Source organism: Oncorhynchus tshawytscha, linkage group LG10, assembly GCF_018296145.1.
Source record: "Oncorhynchus tshawytscha isolate Ot180627B linkage group LG10, Otsh_v2.0, whole genome shotgun sequence".
Classification (NCBI taxonomy): Eukaryota; Metazoa; Chordata; class Actinopteri; order Salmoniformes; family Salmonidae; genus Oncorhynchus; species Oncorhynchus tshawytscha.
This window is the reverse complement of record NC_056438.1, coordinates 15,588,859-15,605,828: the sequence shown is the minus strand read 5'-3', so window position 1 is coordinate 15,605,828 and position 16,970 is coordinate 15,588,859. Positions and strand designations below refer to the sequence as shown.

Sequence of the window (16,970 nt, the reverse complement as noted above, 5' to 3'; positions counted from 1 at the left end):
CTAACTGCGCAGTTTAATAATAAAAACCACCGGAAAACAGAACAATCAATAAATGGGTACAAAACTCAATGCACACCAGACATAATGTGCAGAGGCATTTACAATAAACAGTACCGGACAAGGACATGGGGGGAACAGAGGGTTAAATACACAACATGTAATTGATGGAATTGAAACCAGGTGAGTGGGAAGACAAGACAAAACAAATGGAAAATTAAAGGTGGATCGGCGATGGCTAGAAGACCGGTGACATCGACCGCCGAACTTCGCCCGAACAAGGAGAGGGACCAACTTCGGAGGAAGTCGTGACAGGAATTTTCCAAGCTGTTTAAAGGCACAGTCAACTTAGTGTGTGTAAATCTCTGACCCACTGGAATTGTGATACAGTGAAATAATCTGAAAATTACTTGTGACATGCACAATGTTGATGTCCTAACGCACTTCCGGCGCCGACAGAGATGGCCGCCTCGCTTCGCGCTCCTAGGAAACTATGCAGTTTTTTGTTTTTTTACGTGTTATTTCTTACACTAGTACCCCAGGTCATCTTAGGTTTCTTTACATACAGCCGAGAAGAACTACTGAATATAAGATCAGCGTCAACTCACCATCAGTACGACCAAGAATATGTTTTTCGCGATGCGGATCCTGTGTTCTGCCTTACAACCAGTGTAACCGAGTGGATCACATGCAGCGACCAAAAAAAAAAAAAACGACTCAGAAAAAGAGGGAAACGAAGCGGTCTTCTGGTCAGACTCCGGAGACGGGCACATCGTGCACCACTCCCTAGCATTCTTCTTGCCAATGTCCAGTCTCTTGACAACAAGGTTGATGAAATCCGAGCAAGGGTAGCATTCCAGAGGGACATCAGAGACTGTAACGTTCTTTGCTTCACGGAAACATGGCTAACTGGAGAGACGCAATCCGAAGCGGTGCAGCCAACGGGTTTCTCCACGCATCGCGCCGACAGAAACAAACATCTTTCTGGTAAGAAGAGGGGCGGGGGCGTATGCCTTATGACTAACGTGACATGGTGTGATGAAAGAAACATACAGGAACTCAAATCCTTCTGTTCACCTGATTTAGAATTCCTCACAATCAAATGTAGACCGCATTATCTACCAAGAGAATTCTCTTCGATTATAATCACAGCCGTATATATCCCCCAAGCAGACACATCGATGGCTCTGAACGAACTTTATTTAACTCTCTGCAAACTGGAAACGATTTATCCGGAGGCTGCATTCATTGTAGCTGGGGATTTTAACAAGGCTAATCTGAAAACAAGACTCCCTAAATTTTATCAGCATATCGATTGCGCAACCAGGGGTGGAAAGACCCTGGATCATTGTTACTCTAACTTCCGTGACGCATATAAGGCCCTGCCCCGCCCCCTTTCGGAAAAGCTGACCACGACTCCATTTTGTTGATCCCTGCCTACAGACAGAAACTAAAACAAGAAGCTCCCACGCTGAGGTCTGTTCAACGCTGGTCTGACCAAGCTGACTCCACACTCCAAGACTGCTTCCATCACGTGGACTGGGAGATGTTTCGTATTGCGTCAGACAACAACATTGACGAATACGCTGATACGGTGTGCGAGTTCATTAGAACGTGCGTTGAAGATGTCGTTCCCATAGCAACGATTAAAACATTCCCTAACCAGAAATCGTGGATTGATGGCAGCATTCGTGTGAAACTGAAGGCACGAACCACTGCTTTTAATCAGGGCAAGGTGTCTGGTAACATGACTGAATACAAACAGTGCAGCTATTCCCTCCGCAAGGCTATCAAACAAGCTAAGCGCCAGTACAGAGACAAAGTAGAATCTCAATTCAACGGCTCAGACACAAGAGGTATGTGGCAGGGTCTACAGTCAATCACGGACTACAGGAAGAAACCCAGCCCAGTCACGGACCAGGATGTCTTGCTCCCAGGCAGACTAAATAACTTTTTTGCCCGCTTTGAGGACAATACAGTGCCACTGACACGGCCTGCAACGGAAACATGCGGTCTCTCCTTCACTGCAGCCGAAGTGAGTAAGACATTTAAACGTGTTAACCCTCGCAAGGCTGCAGGCCCAGACGGCATCCCCAGCCGCGCCCTCAGAGCATGCGCAGACCAGCTGGCCGGTGTGTTTACGGACATATTCAATCAATCCCTATACCAGTCTGCTGTTCCCACATGCTTCAAGAGGGCCACCATTGTTCCTGTTCCCAAGAAAGCTAAGGTAACTGAGCTAAACGACTACCGCCCCGTAGCACTCACATCCGTCATCATGAAGTGCTTTGAGAGACTAGTCAAGGACCATATCACCTCCACCCTACCTGACACCCTTGACCCACTCCAATTTGCTTACCGCCCAAATAGGTCCACAGACGATGCAATCTCAACCACACTGCACACTGCCCTAACCCATCTGGACAAGAAGAATACCTATGTGAGAATGCTGTTCATCGACTACAGCTCGGCATTCAACACCATAGTACCCTCCAAGCTCGTCATCAAGCTCGAGACCCTGGGTCTCGACCCCGCCCTGTGCAACTGGGTACTGGACTTCCTGACGGGCCGCCCCCAGGTGGTGAGGGTAGGCAACAACATCTCCTCCCCGCTGATCCTCAACACTGGGGCCCCACAAGGGTGCGTTCTGAGCCCTCTCCTGTACTCCCTGTTCACCCACGACTGCGTGGCCATGCACGCCTCCAACTCAATCATCAAGTTTGCGGACGACACAACAGTGGTAGGCTTGATTACCAACAACGACGAGACGGCCTACAGGGAGGAGGTGAGGGCCCTCGGAGTGTGGTGTCAGGAAAATAACCTCACACTCAACGTCAACAAAACTAAGGAGATGATTGTTGACTTCAGGAAACAGCAGAGGGAACACCCCCCCATCCACATCGATGGAACAGTAGTGGAGAGGGTAGCAAGTTTTAAGTTCCTCGGCATACACATCACAGACAAACTGAATTGGTCCACTCACACAGACAGCATCGTGAGGAAGGCGCAGCAGCACCTCTTCAACCTCAGGAGGCTGAAGAAATTCGGCTTGTCACCAAAAGCACTCACAAACTTCTACAGATGCACAATCGAGAGCATCCTGGCGGGCTGTATCACCGCCTGGTATGGCAACTGCACCGCCCTCAACCGTAAGGCTCTCCAGAGGGTAGTGAGGTCTGCACAACGCATCACCGGGGGCAAACTACCTGCCCTCCAGGACACCTACACCACCCGATGCTACAGGAAGGCCATAAAGATCATCAAGGACATCAACCACCCGAGCCACTGCCTGTTCACCCCGCTGCCATCCAGAAGGCGAGGTCAGTACAGGTGCATCAAAGCTGGGACCGAGAGACTGAAAAACAGCTTCTATCTCAAGGCCATCAGACTGTTAAACAGCCACCACTAACATTGAGTGGCTACTGCCAACACACTGTCAATGACACTGACTCTACTCCAGCCACTTTAATCATGGGAATTGATGGGAAATGATGTAAATATATCACTAGCTACTTTAAACAATGCTACCTTATATAATGTTACTTACCCTACATTGTTCATCTCATATGCATACGTTGATACTGTACTCTATATCATCTACTGCATCCTTATGTAATACATGTATCACTAGCCACTTTAACTATGCCACTTGGTTTACATACTTATCTCATATGTATATACTGTACTCGATATCATCTACTGTATCTTGCCTATGCTGCTCTGTACCATCACTCATTCATATATCCTTATGTACATATTCTTTATCCCCTTACACTGTGTATGACAGTAGTTTTTTTTGGAATTGTTAGTTAGATTACTTGCTCGTTATTACTGCATTGTCGGAACTAGAAGCACAAGCATTTCGCTACACTCGCATTAACATCTGCTAACCATGTGTATGTGACAAATAAAATTTGATTTGATTTGATTTGACTTGCCAAATCTATAGTTTGTTAACAAGAAAATTGTGGAGTGGTTGAGAAACGAGTTTTAATGACTGCAACCTAAGTGTATGTAAACTTCTGACTTCAACTGTATCTCCCTGTGAATAGTAATATTTCACTTTATAGAATTGTCCTCTGTCTTTCTGCGGTGATCCAATTTTAATTTCATTATAAACACTTTATTGGCAGGCCACTGACCCTCCCCCACCACCTCTCTATCTCTTTTTCTTGCCCTCCCTCCCTCCCTCCCTCCCTCCCTCCCTCCCTCCCTCCCTCCCTCCCTCCCTCCCTCCCTCCCTCCCTCCCTCCCTCCCTCCCTCCCTCCCTCCCTCCCTCCCTCCCTCCCTCCCTCCCTCCCTCCCTCCCTCATCCTTTCTGTCTTTCTCTCTCCCTCTCTCTCTGTCTCTCTTGCTCTCTCTCTGTCTCTCTCTCCATATCCCTCTTTATCTCCCTTTCTCATTCACTCATTCGCTCTCTTGCTCTCCCTCTCTTTCTCTCACTCGCTCTCTATAGTTCACAGTAGCTGTTCAGACTCCTCCTCTGTTGGCAGTCAGAAGGAGGGGGAATCCCCAGCATCTGGGAGGGGACACACACAGGTGAGTTACACACACTCATACCCACACTCCCTCACTCACACACACATACACACACATATACACACGCAACCACATTCACACTGTGCTTTAAATGCTATGGTAGCTGTTTGTCTCTACAGCATCAGTCTCCTTCCACTGTAGTGTAATCTTGATCTCAGCGACAAACACGAGTGATCTTATCTTACACCTACTGTCATCTCTTTCTGTTCCTCTATATCTCCTTTTCTCTTCCTTTCCTTCTGCCCTGTCAACCCGCAATGCCCCCCCCTCCCTCTCTCTTCTTTTAACTTCCAAACCAGCTGCCTTGTAATCTACATTCTCTTCTAGAGAAGACTGTATTGAGATGACTCAATCTTACTCTACCTGAATACACACATGATGTGCCACAGAACTCTTTCTGGCAAACATCTAACACCCAAGCCTTTCTCAACCTCTCTCTGTTAACTCTCATCCCTTTCTGTCCAGAAACTGGATTCCGGACTCCAAAACAACTTACATTTGACATTTACATAAGGGTGAAACTGAACATAAAGCAAACAAAGAGACATTACGGCTCTAACTAACCCAGGATCTAGCATCAACAGAGCCTGCTGTGGGTGGCCATGTTGGATCGGCCGGACACAGTTGCTCGCAGAGTCATTGATACCGTGGACACTCCAGCCACACAGAAGGAGCATTGTCCTCCCTCTGCGGCTCCCCGCTAGGCCAAACCACTCTGTCTGAACCACTGACTGGCAGCCATGGCCTAGTGTGTGTATGTGTGTGTGTGTATGCGTGTGTGTGTATGCGTGTGTATGCGTGTGTGTATGCGTGTGTATGTGTATGTCTGTATGCGTGTGTGTGTATGCGTGTGTGTTTGTGTGCGGGCGAGCATGTGTGTGTATGCGTGTGTGTGTATGCGTGTGTATGCGTGTGTGTGTGTGTGTGTGAGTGTGTGTGTGTGTGTGTGTGTGTGTGTGTGTGTGCGTTTGCGTGTGTGAGTGTGCGTGTACTATAGCGTATAGTGGCTTTATTGGACTTCATTAAAATATATCCTTTCATGATGCCATTTATACAGTGCAGGTTGGTTGGGATGTTAGTAGTGTAGATTCTGTCTGTGTGACCGTATATGTGGTATAGCCTAGACTAGGTGCGATTGGGATCTATGCAAATGAGTATGTCCAGCCCTGGATGCATGAGCACACACAGTATGCAGATTGTGGAACACACACACACACACACACACACACACACACACACACTGCCGACAGTCTTATTGTGGTATAGACAGTAGAGTACTGTTCTGACACTGTGGCCATCGTACAGCTCAGTACAGTAGCCTATAGACCAACCAGGTGACATATATGAACCAACGACAGGAATGGCACTCTACTATCCATAGGCCTAGTCTGGACCAAATAATAACATGGAAAGATCATGTAAACATCGTATAAGAACCAAACTATTCATCCAAGCACCTAGAATCAAATCAGCTGTTAAGGCTGTGAGGAGAGACTACCAAACTATTCATCCAAGCACCTAGAATCAAATCAGCTGTTAAGGCTGTGAGGAGAAACTACCAAACTATGTTTCTTCAACTGGTTTGTTAGAGTGTTGGGTCTTTTCAGTGACTATTTGATTGATTGATTTTGTTATCCTTCTCTTCCATATATGCTATACTTTTACATTCACCAAGTGTACAAACGTTTTGTTTGCGATCATGAGCTAATAACGCAATATGACGTTGGTTAGGTATAATGTGTAAAATGTGTAATGTGTTATTCTAAATAATATGCTTGTAGCTTTTATTCACGGTTTGCACCTCCGTCACTCACCCACGTCGTTGCTTTTGTCATCAATGTGCTACAGATGCCGTAGCCATATTGATCCCCGACGTAGATTGAGGCACAGTCATACTGAACGGGGGCTGATCTAACTGACACTATAGTGGTTTGGAAATACGATGACAATGCTAAAGTAGGCAAATGATTTGTAGGAAACAACTTCGCCATCATTATGATGTTGTCAAATTGACTTTAGAGAGACAACAATTTTGCCATTAACTAGCAAGTTTGTAAAAAATAGCTAGCAATGCTAACATTAGCAAGCTAAAATGCTGTGCTGTCCCCTTAATCTTAGCTAGCTAGCTAAAGTTATATTGCATCTAAAGCCAATCTGGTAACATCCCAATGATGACAAAAGGTTGTCCTATTTATTATTTGCCTCCTTTTGAGATGTCATTGTGTTTCAAAGCCACTGTAATGCACTTTTGATTAAATCTTCATTAGCGGCAATTGACAATGTATTGAGTAGAACACTCAGTCGGGCTTTAGTCCTAAAACAAATGTTCAAAACAATAGTAACAAAAAAATGTACTCCATGTTATTCAAAATGAATGAAAGTTTTCCACAAAATAGCAATGTAGGTTATCGGCCTTATTATTTTGTCATGATTTTATAGATTGTTTATTTTTGAATGCAACATGCACTACTAGCCTATGCCTCCAACTTTTTTATTTAGATTTTTTTTTAAACCTTTATTTAACTAGGCAAGTCAGTGATGAACAAATTCTTAATTTCAATGATGGCCTAGGAACAGTGTGTTAACTGCCTGTTCAGGGGCAGAACAACAGATTTGTCAACTCAGGGGTTTGAACTTGCAAGCTTCCGGTTACTCGTCCAACGCTCTAACCACTAGGCTACCCTGCCGCCCCAACTCAATACAATACAATGAGGGTTGGGTTCAGTTACAATAACTTACATGTATAATTAAGTATAAAAGTAATTCTAAGCTAGTTAAAGTTGGCACCAAACAGTATTTAAATCATGTTATTGTACAATATGCAGTAAGCTATTGATTGGGGACCATACTTAGGCAGCCCTTTTCCCTCCACGCCTAACATCCTCAGATAGCAGCCAGCTATCTGTCTCTCTCATTGTCTGGTTTCATGGGTCTCATAGGAACTCTCCATATCTAAATTCAAAAGGATATTGAACCCATTGAATCGATATCTACAGTAATGTGTCAAACTGGAAGTTATGCAGTACCACACTACTAACTCGGTGCTACAAAATATATACTACATTATATTGGGAGAGGTATGTACTACAGAATATACAATTCATTATATTGGGAGAGGTATGTACTACAGAATATATACTACATTATATTGGGAGAGGTATGTACTACAGAATATATACTACATTATATTGGGAGAGGTATGTACTACAGAATATACAATTAATTATATTGGGAGAGGTATGTACTACAGAATATATACTACATTATATTGGGAGAGGTATGTACTACAGAATATACACTACATTATATTGGGAGAGGTATGTACTACAGAATATATACTACATTATATTGGGAGAGGTATGTACTACAGAATATATACTACATTATATTGGGAGAGGTATGTACTACAGAATATACAATTCATTATATTGGGAGAGGTATGTACTACAGAATATATACTACATTATATTGGGAGAGGTATGTACTACAGAATATACACTACATTATATTGGGAAAGGTATGTACTACAGAATATACAATTCATTATATTGGGAGAGGTATGTACTACAGAATATATACTACATTATATTGGGAGAGGAATGTACTACAGAATATACACTACATTATATTGGGAGAGATATGTACTACAGAATATATACTACATTATATTGGTAGAGGTATGTACTACAGAATATATACTACATTATATTGGGAGAGGTATGTACTACAGAATATACACTACATTATTTTGGGAGAGGTATGTACTACATAATATATACTACATTATACTGGGAGAGGTATGTACTACAGAATATACACTACATTATATTGGGAGAGGTATGTACTACAGAATATACACTACATTATATTGGGAGAGGTATGTACTACAGAATATATACTACATTATACTGGGAGAGGTATGTACTACAGAATATACACTACATTATATTGGGAGAGGTATGTACTACAGAATATACACTACATTATATTGGGAGAGGTATGTACTACAGAATATATACTACATTATATTGGGAGAGGTATGTAATACAGAATATATACTACATTATATTGGGAGAGGTATGTACTACAGAATATATACTACATTATATTGGGAGAGGTATGTACTACAGAATATATACTACATTATATTGGGAGAGGTATGTACTACAGAATATATACTACATTATATTGGGAGAGGTACACTACTGTTCAAAAGATATTCCATAAAAAATCAGCCGTTTCCAGTTACAATAGCCATTTCCAACATTAACAATGTCTACACTGTATTTCTGAACAATTTGATGTTATTTTAATGGGACAAAAAATGTGCTTTTCTTTCAAAAACAAGACCATTTCTAAGTGACATTTCTAAGTGACCCCAGACTTTTCAACGGTAGTGTAAATAAAAGTTTTATTTTCATGTGTTTTTGTAAGTGCCATCTTACATATGCAGTTTTAAGCACAAAATATACTTCTGTTTTTAAAAGAATTAGGAAATGCTTGTTCTGTTTGTGGTTCAATGTTTGCATGCTATGTGGTTGCAGGTATCGGACTTCAATTGTACTTACACCATTTGTACCTATATTATTAAATTCAAACTGGAAGGAAGCCATTCAACTCAAATATCTGTATTGCTTGGTATCAGAAAATGCTGTCATGGGGGTCATACTTTGCATTCAAAGTGACATAAACCAATGTACAGTATTAGCATTTTAGTAAAATAGGCAGGCACAGTGTATTTACAGTGTAGCTAAACATTGTTACATATAGTTACTACCGTAATAATATCTGTTTCCAGTTTGTGTACTTGAACAATCAATGCACAGAAATGCACTAATGTTTTTACAAGTGTATTTACTGTATTTACTGTGACTTTATCCCCCTAGACCAGCAGCAGTTAAACACCAAACCCATCAACAAAACCTGACTAGACAACTATGCAGAGGGAGTGAAATACTCCACAGAGAAAGGGGGAGAGAGAGAGATAGAGAGAGAAAGTGGAGTGAAACAGGAAGGGGCTGATCGTCTGAGTGAAAGGGGGGAGCGACAGAGGAGAGGAGGAGAGGGACAGAAGACAGTAGAGGGGTATGATGGGAAAGGAGAGAGGGCGAGGGGCAGACAGAGAGGCACAGAGAGGGGAGAAGAAAATGAGGGAGACGGGAGAATAGAGAGGGGGCTTATAGAAACCCAGAGAGAGAACAGGGGAAGACACAAAGAACCAGGGTGGTATAGAGGTATAGACAGGCAGAAAGAAAGTGGAGAGAGAGTTAGATAAGTTTTTCTTTTTGCAAGGCAGAAATGAGCAGGGGGGAGAAGGGGGCGAGAGGGGGAGAGAGAGAGTACGTGAGAAAGGGGCAGAGAGAGAGTGTGAGGTAGAGAGAGAGAGAGAGAGGGGCAGAGTGAGAGAGTGTGAGGCAGAGAGAGAGAGGGGAAGAGAGAGGGGCAGAGGGAGCGAGTGTGAGGCAGAGAGAGAGAGAGGGGCAGAGGGAGAGAGTGTGAGGCAGAGAGAGAGAGAGGGGTAGAGGGGTAAAGGGGGATGTTGACAAAGCAGAGAGAGTCTAGTTGAACAAAGAGAACGTGGAGAGAATGAGCCGGGTGCAACATCAAAGGGATTTTTCAGGCCTGGTTACCGGGACAACAGACATTTGCATGCGATTAGCTTTTTACATCATATTAAGAAGGGGAGGGGGAGTAGGGGGAGGGAGGAAAGGGGGGCAGGGAGCTATAGATCATACAGGGTGAGTGAGAGAACAAGATGGTGTGGGTAAAGAGAGAGTGAGAGAGAGAGAGAGAGAGAAACGTTGGTCATCTCCTGTGGTAAAACTGATTTATAGACTGCCAACAGAGAGAACCGTTTTTAAACCAGCATGCATGATTTATGCCATCAACACTTGGGTTGCATCTGAAAAGGCACACTTTTCCCTGTGTAGTGCACTATATTTGACTGGGACCCATAGAGATCTGGTCAAAAATAGTGCACTATATAGTGATTAGGATTCTATTTGGGATGGATACCTGGAGAGATACGATATATGCTAAAAGACATGTCAGCATTGATAAACATCACTGCCAGAGACATTCTGACTGGCCAATGACCCAAACAATGCTCTGAGATAGGAAAAAGCACTATACTGTAAACCTGTATACTGCATACTGTAATACATAAGCGCACACACACACACACACACACACACACACACACACACACCTGTTCATGGTACACAAATCCAGACATCAACCAAATAATCAGACATCTTTCCTTCTCACTATACCTCCATTCTTTCTCTCCTCTCCATCACCACTTCTCTCTCATATATCTCTCCATCTCTCTTTCTCCGCCATCTCTCTGTCTCTCCATCAATCCCTTGCTTCTCCCCCTCCCTCCATCTTTCCTCTCCATCTCTCCCTTTTTCTATCTGATTCTTATTTTCTTCACCTCCATTTCCCACCCTCTCTCCCTCCCACTTTCTCTCTATCCCTCTTTCTCCTCTCCCTCCCTCCCTCTTTCTCCTCTCCCTCCCTCTTTCTCTCTATCCCTCTTTCTCCTCTCCCTCCCACTTTCTCTCTATCCCACTTTCTCCTCTCCCTCCCTCTTTCTCTCTATCCCTCTTTCTCCTCTCCCTCCTTCTGTCTCTCTGTCCCATGTTGCCAGAGTGTGCGATGCCTCAGTGCCCTCAGTATTGTGGCTGGCTGCATTATGCCGGTGGGCGTCACTCTGCCCGTTGTCACGGCAGCATTGTGATGGGGGGGTATTACAGTATCAATACCCTTCCACTGCAACAAAAGGACAGCAGCCACAGCCACATATATCACTCCACCTCTGCACTCCTTCTCTCATCCCTTGTTCCGTCTCTCTTTCTCCTTTTCTCACCCCTCCCTTCCCCCATCCCTCTCTACTGCACATCAATTCCCCCACCTATCAATTGATTTCCCTCCATCTCCCCTCTAAATATGTACATATTGATCCTCCACCCCACTCCCTCCTTTATCTCTTTTTTTATTCTCGTTTTCTACTTCAGCATCTATCAGATTTCATTCTCTCCATCCAGAGACCTCCCCTCCACTCCTCATTCCTTATCTAACTTAATCTCTCTCTCTCTTTCCCTCCTCCTCCCACCTTCTTTCCCTCATCTCTCATTTCATCACCCCTCCATCCATTCTCTCTCTCTCACTCTTCCTCTCTCTCCTCCCCGCCTGTATTTTTTTGTTTGTCTCGTCTCAGTCACTCTCTGCATATTAATTGGTGTGTTTCTTCTGCAGCGGAGAAAACAATCAAAGTATCTCTCACACACACAGACACACACACACATACACATACACACAAAATCAAAGCATCAGGGGTGGGTGATGATGCCATTGTGGCAGACACAAACATGTACACATATGCTATACAAAATAGACACACAATCACACAGACGCAATACAGACACACATATGCCGTGACTGTACACACACACACACACCTACACACACACAGTCACATCCATTCACACAACAAATACATGTGTACTGCACATATGCCAATCACAATAGATGGCAAGGTGATAGTAGATTATCATAGACAGCTGCACCATCTCTAGTAAATATATATAAATGTAAAACTCTTATTACTATTATAGATCATTGGGGTGACTGTGATCTATGGTTGTTTTACCTACACCTTAGTTGAATGCAATTACTGTATGTTGCTCTCAATAGAGCGTCTGCTAAATGACCAAAATGTAAATGTAAATTCGTTTTATAGAATATTTTACAATCAAGAGCAGGTTTTATTAGTGTATATACTGAAGTTCCCTATTGTAACAAATAAGTCATAATATTCTATCCTACTCCATTATCTTCTATTCTATAGGTTTGTGAGAAAATAAGAGGGCTGTGTGATAAGAGCAGGAGAAATGACATGGTCAGTATGCTATTTACAGTAGCACCCCACTAGACCTTAAGGGCACATCAGGTGAATGAAATAAGAATGAAAATACTCCTGTGTGTGTGTGTGTGTGTGTGTGTGTGTGTGTGTGTGTGTGTGTGTGTGTGTGTGTGTGTGTGTGTGTGTGTGTGTGCCCATGTGTTTAGGGGTGATGAGGGATAAAGTTCAACCTCACCATTGAATGTCATCTTGACTCCTGTGTTTTAAATATAGGTATTATTACAGTGTTATACATAATAGCAGAGAACTTACCCCAGTACCTGTTTTTATTGATATGCATGATAATAAAACATATCAGACAGATGGTGAAGTCGCTGCCTGCCGGCCTCCGTGCAGGTATGCTCTTAGAGAAGTGCATTGTGATGGAGTGGCCTGTTAAAGGCAATGCACCTGCGCCTCCAGGAGCGCGAGCCCACGTGGGGTGAAGTTGCTTTTACCCACGTGTTGTGCTTCGGTGTGAGTTAGAATAGAAGCATGATTCAGAGAAATTCCGAGTTTAACGTGAAACTTCCGATTCGAATGATGATGAAAACGATTAATAACCATACTTTTGGGAAACTTTTGTTTCAATTCATAGTGAAAGACACTTGTTAGTCACTTATACAATGAGTAAACCAAAACAGTTATAAAACAGTGATAACCATATACATCTCCCTTCAACTTGTGTAACTATAAAACCACACGCTTCCGGGGTGGGTTATCAAAACAACATTTGGATACATCGCGTCAAACACATACTTTATAACATTTACGCACTTTGATAAGACACTTTCCCCCAAACGTATTGTAGGCTATTTTTATATGTATGCTGTCAAATAGAGATCACTTGATAGTGGTGCTATAATGTGTCGTTATTTTGGACTGCAACTGAACTGTGCCCGAGCTGATAGACAGCCGCCCGCGTGTCAATGTTCTAAAATGGTGCTGTGAGATTATAATTACATCTGCAACCTACATCACTCTCACTCCCTCTCTCATCGCTCCCCTCTCTCTCGCTCTCTTTCCCTATCTTATTCTCTCACTCACTCACTCACTACTGCACAATAAATGGATCTTTGGAAAAAATGCGAGAGAGAGGGAGAAAGGGAGGAGAAGAGGGTGAGCTAAGGGAGGGGGGAAACGGCGTATGCTTGTATACAGCAACCCTGATTTCCATTTTTTCCCCCAACTCGTAATGTATTTAATTCAAGTGAAACGTAATCATGACGTGTCGTGTCATTAATCCGCCCGCCGCCTTTCCCGTAAGTACATAGAGTCTTACTTTCATCATAAATATCTAGTTAATTTACAATATATACTATCCACACGTTTACATGTGCACTTTTATATAGGGTGGTATGGAACTGCGGTTGTGTAGCACTATAGTAAAACCTCTCCAAAATTGTTGTATTTATCGCGAATGTTGTTGTCTTCATGAACAACAAATATGTGGCGACGACTTTTTCTTTTTGGCGGGGGGCAGATTCGGGTAATCATCCTATAACGTTAGTTGCTGTGATTGAAGCTTATTACGTCAATTTTTATCTAGCATTTTGTTTACACCTTGCAGTTTCCATGCGTTAGTATAGTGGGTGGATTGTTGAAAGTGATTGGCGTGTTGTACTCGGTGTGGTGTGGTGTGTGTGCTGCATGTATGTTGCAGCACTTCGGCACTTTACTGTGTCATGTATGAGGCCGGTGTTGTATATGCGCGCGTGGCCGACTGTCTGCATGCGATAGCCCTATAAGCTACGGTATATCATGATGGAATAGTTTCAGCTATAACTTGGGGCCTAAAATGTCCTACTTGCAATGCCGGATAACATATTCGCCTACACTGTAAATTACTTTATTATGTTTGAAGTGCACTAAAAGTCCACTAAAGTGACCGCACAAGTGTAACCTATTAAAGCCTATTAATTGTACAACTTTGATTAAGTTCTATATTTGATGTATTGCTCTAAGTAGGCCTATTAAAATCGTATGGCGCTCAACCATGCATGCGCATCGAGTTTGGTTCACATTAAAACATAAAAACGCAGTTTTGACATAAATAAATTGCATATCAGGATCAAGCAGCATATATTTGATTCGCGTCTTAAAGCTCGAGAACCTTTGATCTCCGCGGACATATTTCTTGGTTAACTACATGTTCCAGTGTGATTTACAAAGCTGCAACGCGAGTACATTCCATTCAGAGATCCATTTAGACAGGTTTATTATTTTGTTGGAGACACATTGCGTACGGCACATTTTTAAGATGACCAGTTTAACCAAATGTTAGGTAGCCTCTATGTGTGCAGGCTAGGCTACACCTATCCAACTCTACCAAACGGTTTTTAAAAATATCGTCCTCCCACTAGCCTACTACTATATTTACCAGGACGATTCGTAGGCTATACTATTACAACCGGTAAACTTGTTCTAGCCTCAGCTCTCATGAGTACGAGCTTCACTGTAGCTATTGGCTACCTTTCACCTTCTTCGGACTACAGTTATTTCGCAAGAAAGTAGCAAGTGTGTTGCGTGCAACATTGTATCACATTCTGAAAACGCAAGTTGAGATAAGATAGGGGGATTGTTTTATGTAGCCTTCCGTACGTGTGCTAGACAAAATGTGAGAAGGTCTGATTTAGTTTTAGGGTGATGGAGGGGGAGATTGGCAGCGAAATTCAAGATGAAATCCATGATGGCACTTTTCTCGTCCCCCGATCCCTCGTCGCAACACTCATGTTTTATATCTCCTCCCTTTCAATCTTTTGTTATAGAAAATGTAGGAACAAAATGGATGAAGCATGGGGGAGAGATAGATAGGCTACATGACAAACAGAGAATAGACAAGGACCGTGACTCCTCAACGGTTTTGAGATTTAAAACAATCGCGTTACTATGTTCACTTAGAGGATTTTAAGATCATATGTTACAAGCTTAATGTCTGGAGACCAGCTGCGAACGGGACGCGTTTTTTTTGGGGGGGATATTACGTGTGTAGGCTGTGCACCCGGGCATTGTTTATTGGTAGTTATTTATTTCATTACTGTGGCTTTTTAATTGAGATGGCCGCGAGAGAGAAGGCAGGGGGAAAGAACGACTGAAAATGGTTGCACGTTATTGACGCAAATCATCATACAGGGCGAGGAGGAAATTCCACTCCAGATAAGAGGCAGACGTGTCATCTGCGGTGACCGGAGTAGCACAAGACACTCCGGTCGCAGCCGTTTCAAATCCCACAGCCACAGAAAAAATGTCCCGTTTTCACCCTACCTACCATAGTTCTATTGCACACTGAAACTATTGTAATATAATATAAGGTAGACTAACAGGCTACTGTAACACATTCCCTTCCTGTCCTTTTTGATTTTTCAGCTTGTAGTTTTTGATTTCCCCATCAATCAAACTATGTAGATGGATTTATAAACATGCTTCTGCAACCTAAAATATATTTTATAATTTCACATTTCTATACTTTTTCAAGAAGTGTCAGTTTGAGGGAAAGAGTGTGTCATCTTTAGATGCTGTTATAAATCTAGATAGAATATTGGGGAAGGGATTCATTGGGAAGGTGACTTTTTACCTGTCTTGTAGCCTACATTAAAGAGATTCTGCAGAACGTTTGTATACATTTCAGCCACTAGTTCTGAAAGTAACTCCCGAGCCAAAAGTGGTCCCTGAAAATTTCGTACTACGTTACATCCCAGCTAGCACAGTGGATCTGGGCCAATTTCGGCTGAGAGTCGGGGCACTCGGCTGAGAGTCCGACTCTGCCTACGTCATGTGGCCCGAGTCTGGGCCGCTTTTGGCAGGATTACTAATGGCTAGGATTTGGGGATTGAGCTTGGGCCGATTCCGGTGTGAGTTATCTGGCCCAAATGTATTACTTGGGGCTCCGGCCGATTCCGGTGAGAGTTATCAGGCCCAAATGTATATATTACTTCGGGCTCGGGCCGATTCCGGTGTGAGTTATCTGGCCCAAATGTATTACTTGGGGTTTGGGCCGAGGCTACTCTCTGACAGATGATTACACGGGCTGCTTTATAGAATTAACATTTCATTATTTATTTTTCCATATTTTCTCATTGTTTCTATGATCAAAAAATACAATTAACATTTAAACAAAATTCTTTAAGAGTCCTGTATAGTATTTTAGTATTTTGAAACTTTGTCCAAGTCAATTAATAATCATTAAAAACATTGTGGATGGAGCCTCCTGAGTGGCGCAGCAGTCTAAGACACTGCTCCGCAGTGCAAACTGCATTGCTACAGATGCTGGTTCGAGACCTATGCCTGCCGCGACCGGGAGAACCATTGAAGCGACTCGCAATTGGCCTAGAGTCGTCCGAGTTAGGGGAGGGTTTGGCCGGCTGGGATATCCTTGTCACATGCGCTATAGCGACTCCTGTGGTGAGCCAGGCACATGCACGCTGACACAAAATGTTTTTTTTTTGTGGATGGGTATAATTTGTATGTATAAAATGTAAAATAGTAATATTTAAAATGACTAAATTACACTGTAATTAAATGTGCATC

At 43.0% G+C, this 16,970-nt stretch overlaps 2 protein-coding genes across 4 annotated transcripts in view; both read left to right on the top strand.

Annotated features, from left to right (window-relative positions):
- Positions 1 to 16,970, top strand: part of LOC112246386 (zinc finger protein 219) — a 44,212-nt gene that overhangs the window by 5,295 nt on the left and 21,947 nt on the right. For 2 of the 3 annotated variants that reach the window (XM_042329470.1, XM_042329469.1), the window contains exon 5: positions 4,455 to 4,537. In XM_042329470.1, coding sequence (XP_042185404.1) covers positions 4,455 to 4,537 — 83 coding nt within the window. Of the gene's footprint in view, positions 1 to 4,454; positions 4,538 to 13,460; positions 13,706 to 16,970 lie in introns of those variants that run through there. The other variant, XM_024414694.2, reaches the window with a different exon arrangement.
- On the top strand, positions 7,168 to 8,785 carry LOC121847606. Its single transcript, XM_042329501.1, has 2 exons — positions 7,168 to 8,694; positions 8,735 to 8,785. The coding sequence occupies exons 1-2, from the start codon at positions 7,555 to 7,557 to the stop codon at positions 8,762 to 8,764; spliced, it is 1,170 nt and encodes a 389-aa protein (XP_042185435.1). The 5' UTR covers positions 7,168 to 7,554; the 3' UTR covers positions 8,765 to 8,785.

Coding starts and splice junctions, on each gene's coding strand:
- LOC121847606 (XM_042329501.1), top strand. CDS start 7,555: ATGCAGTACCACACTACTAACTCGGTGCTACAAAATATATACTACATT. Junction 8,695..8,734: donor ACTACATTATATTGGGAGAG/GTATGTACTACA, acceptor ATATTGGGAGAG/GTACACTACTGTTCAAAAGA.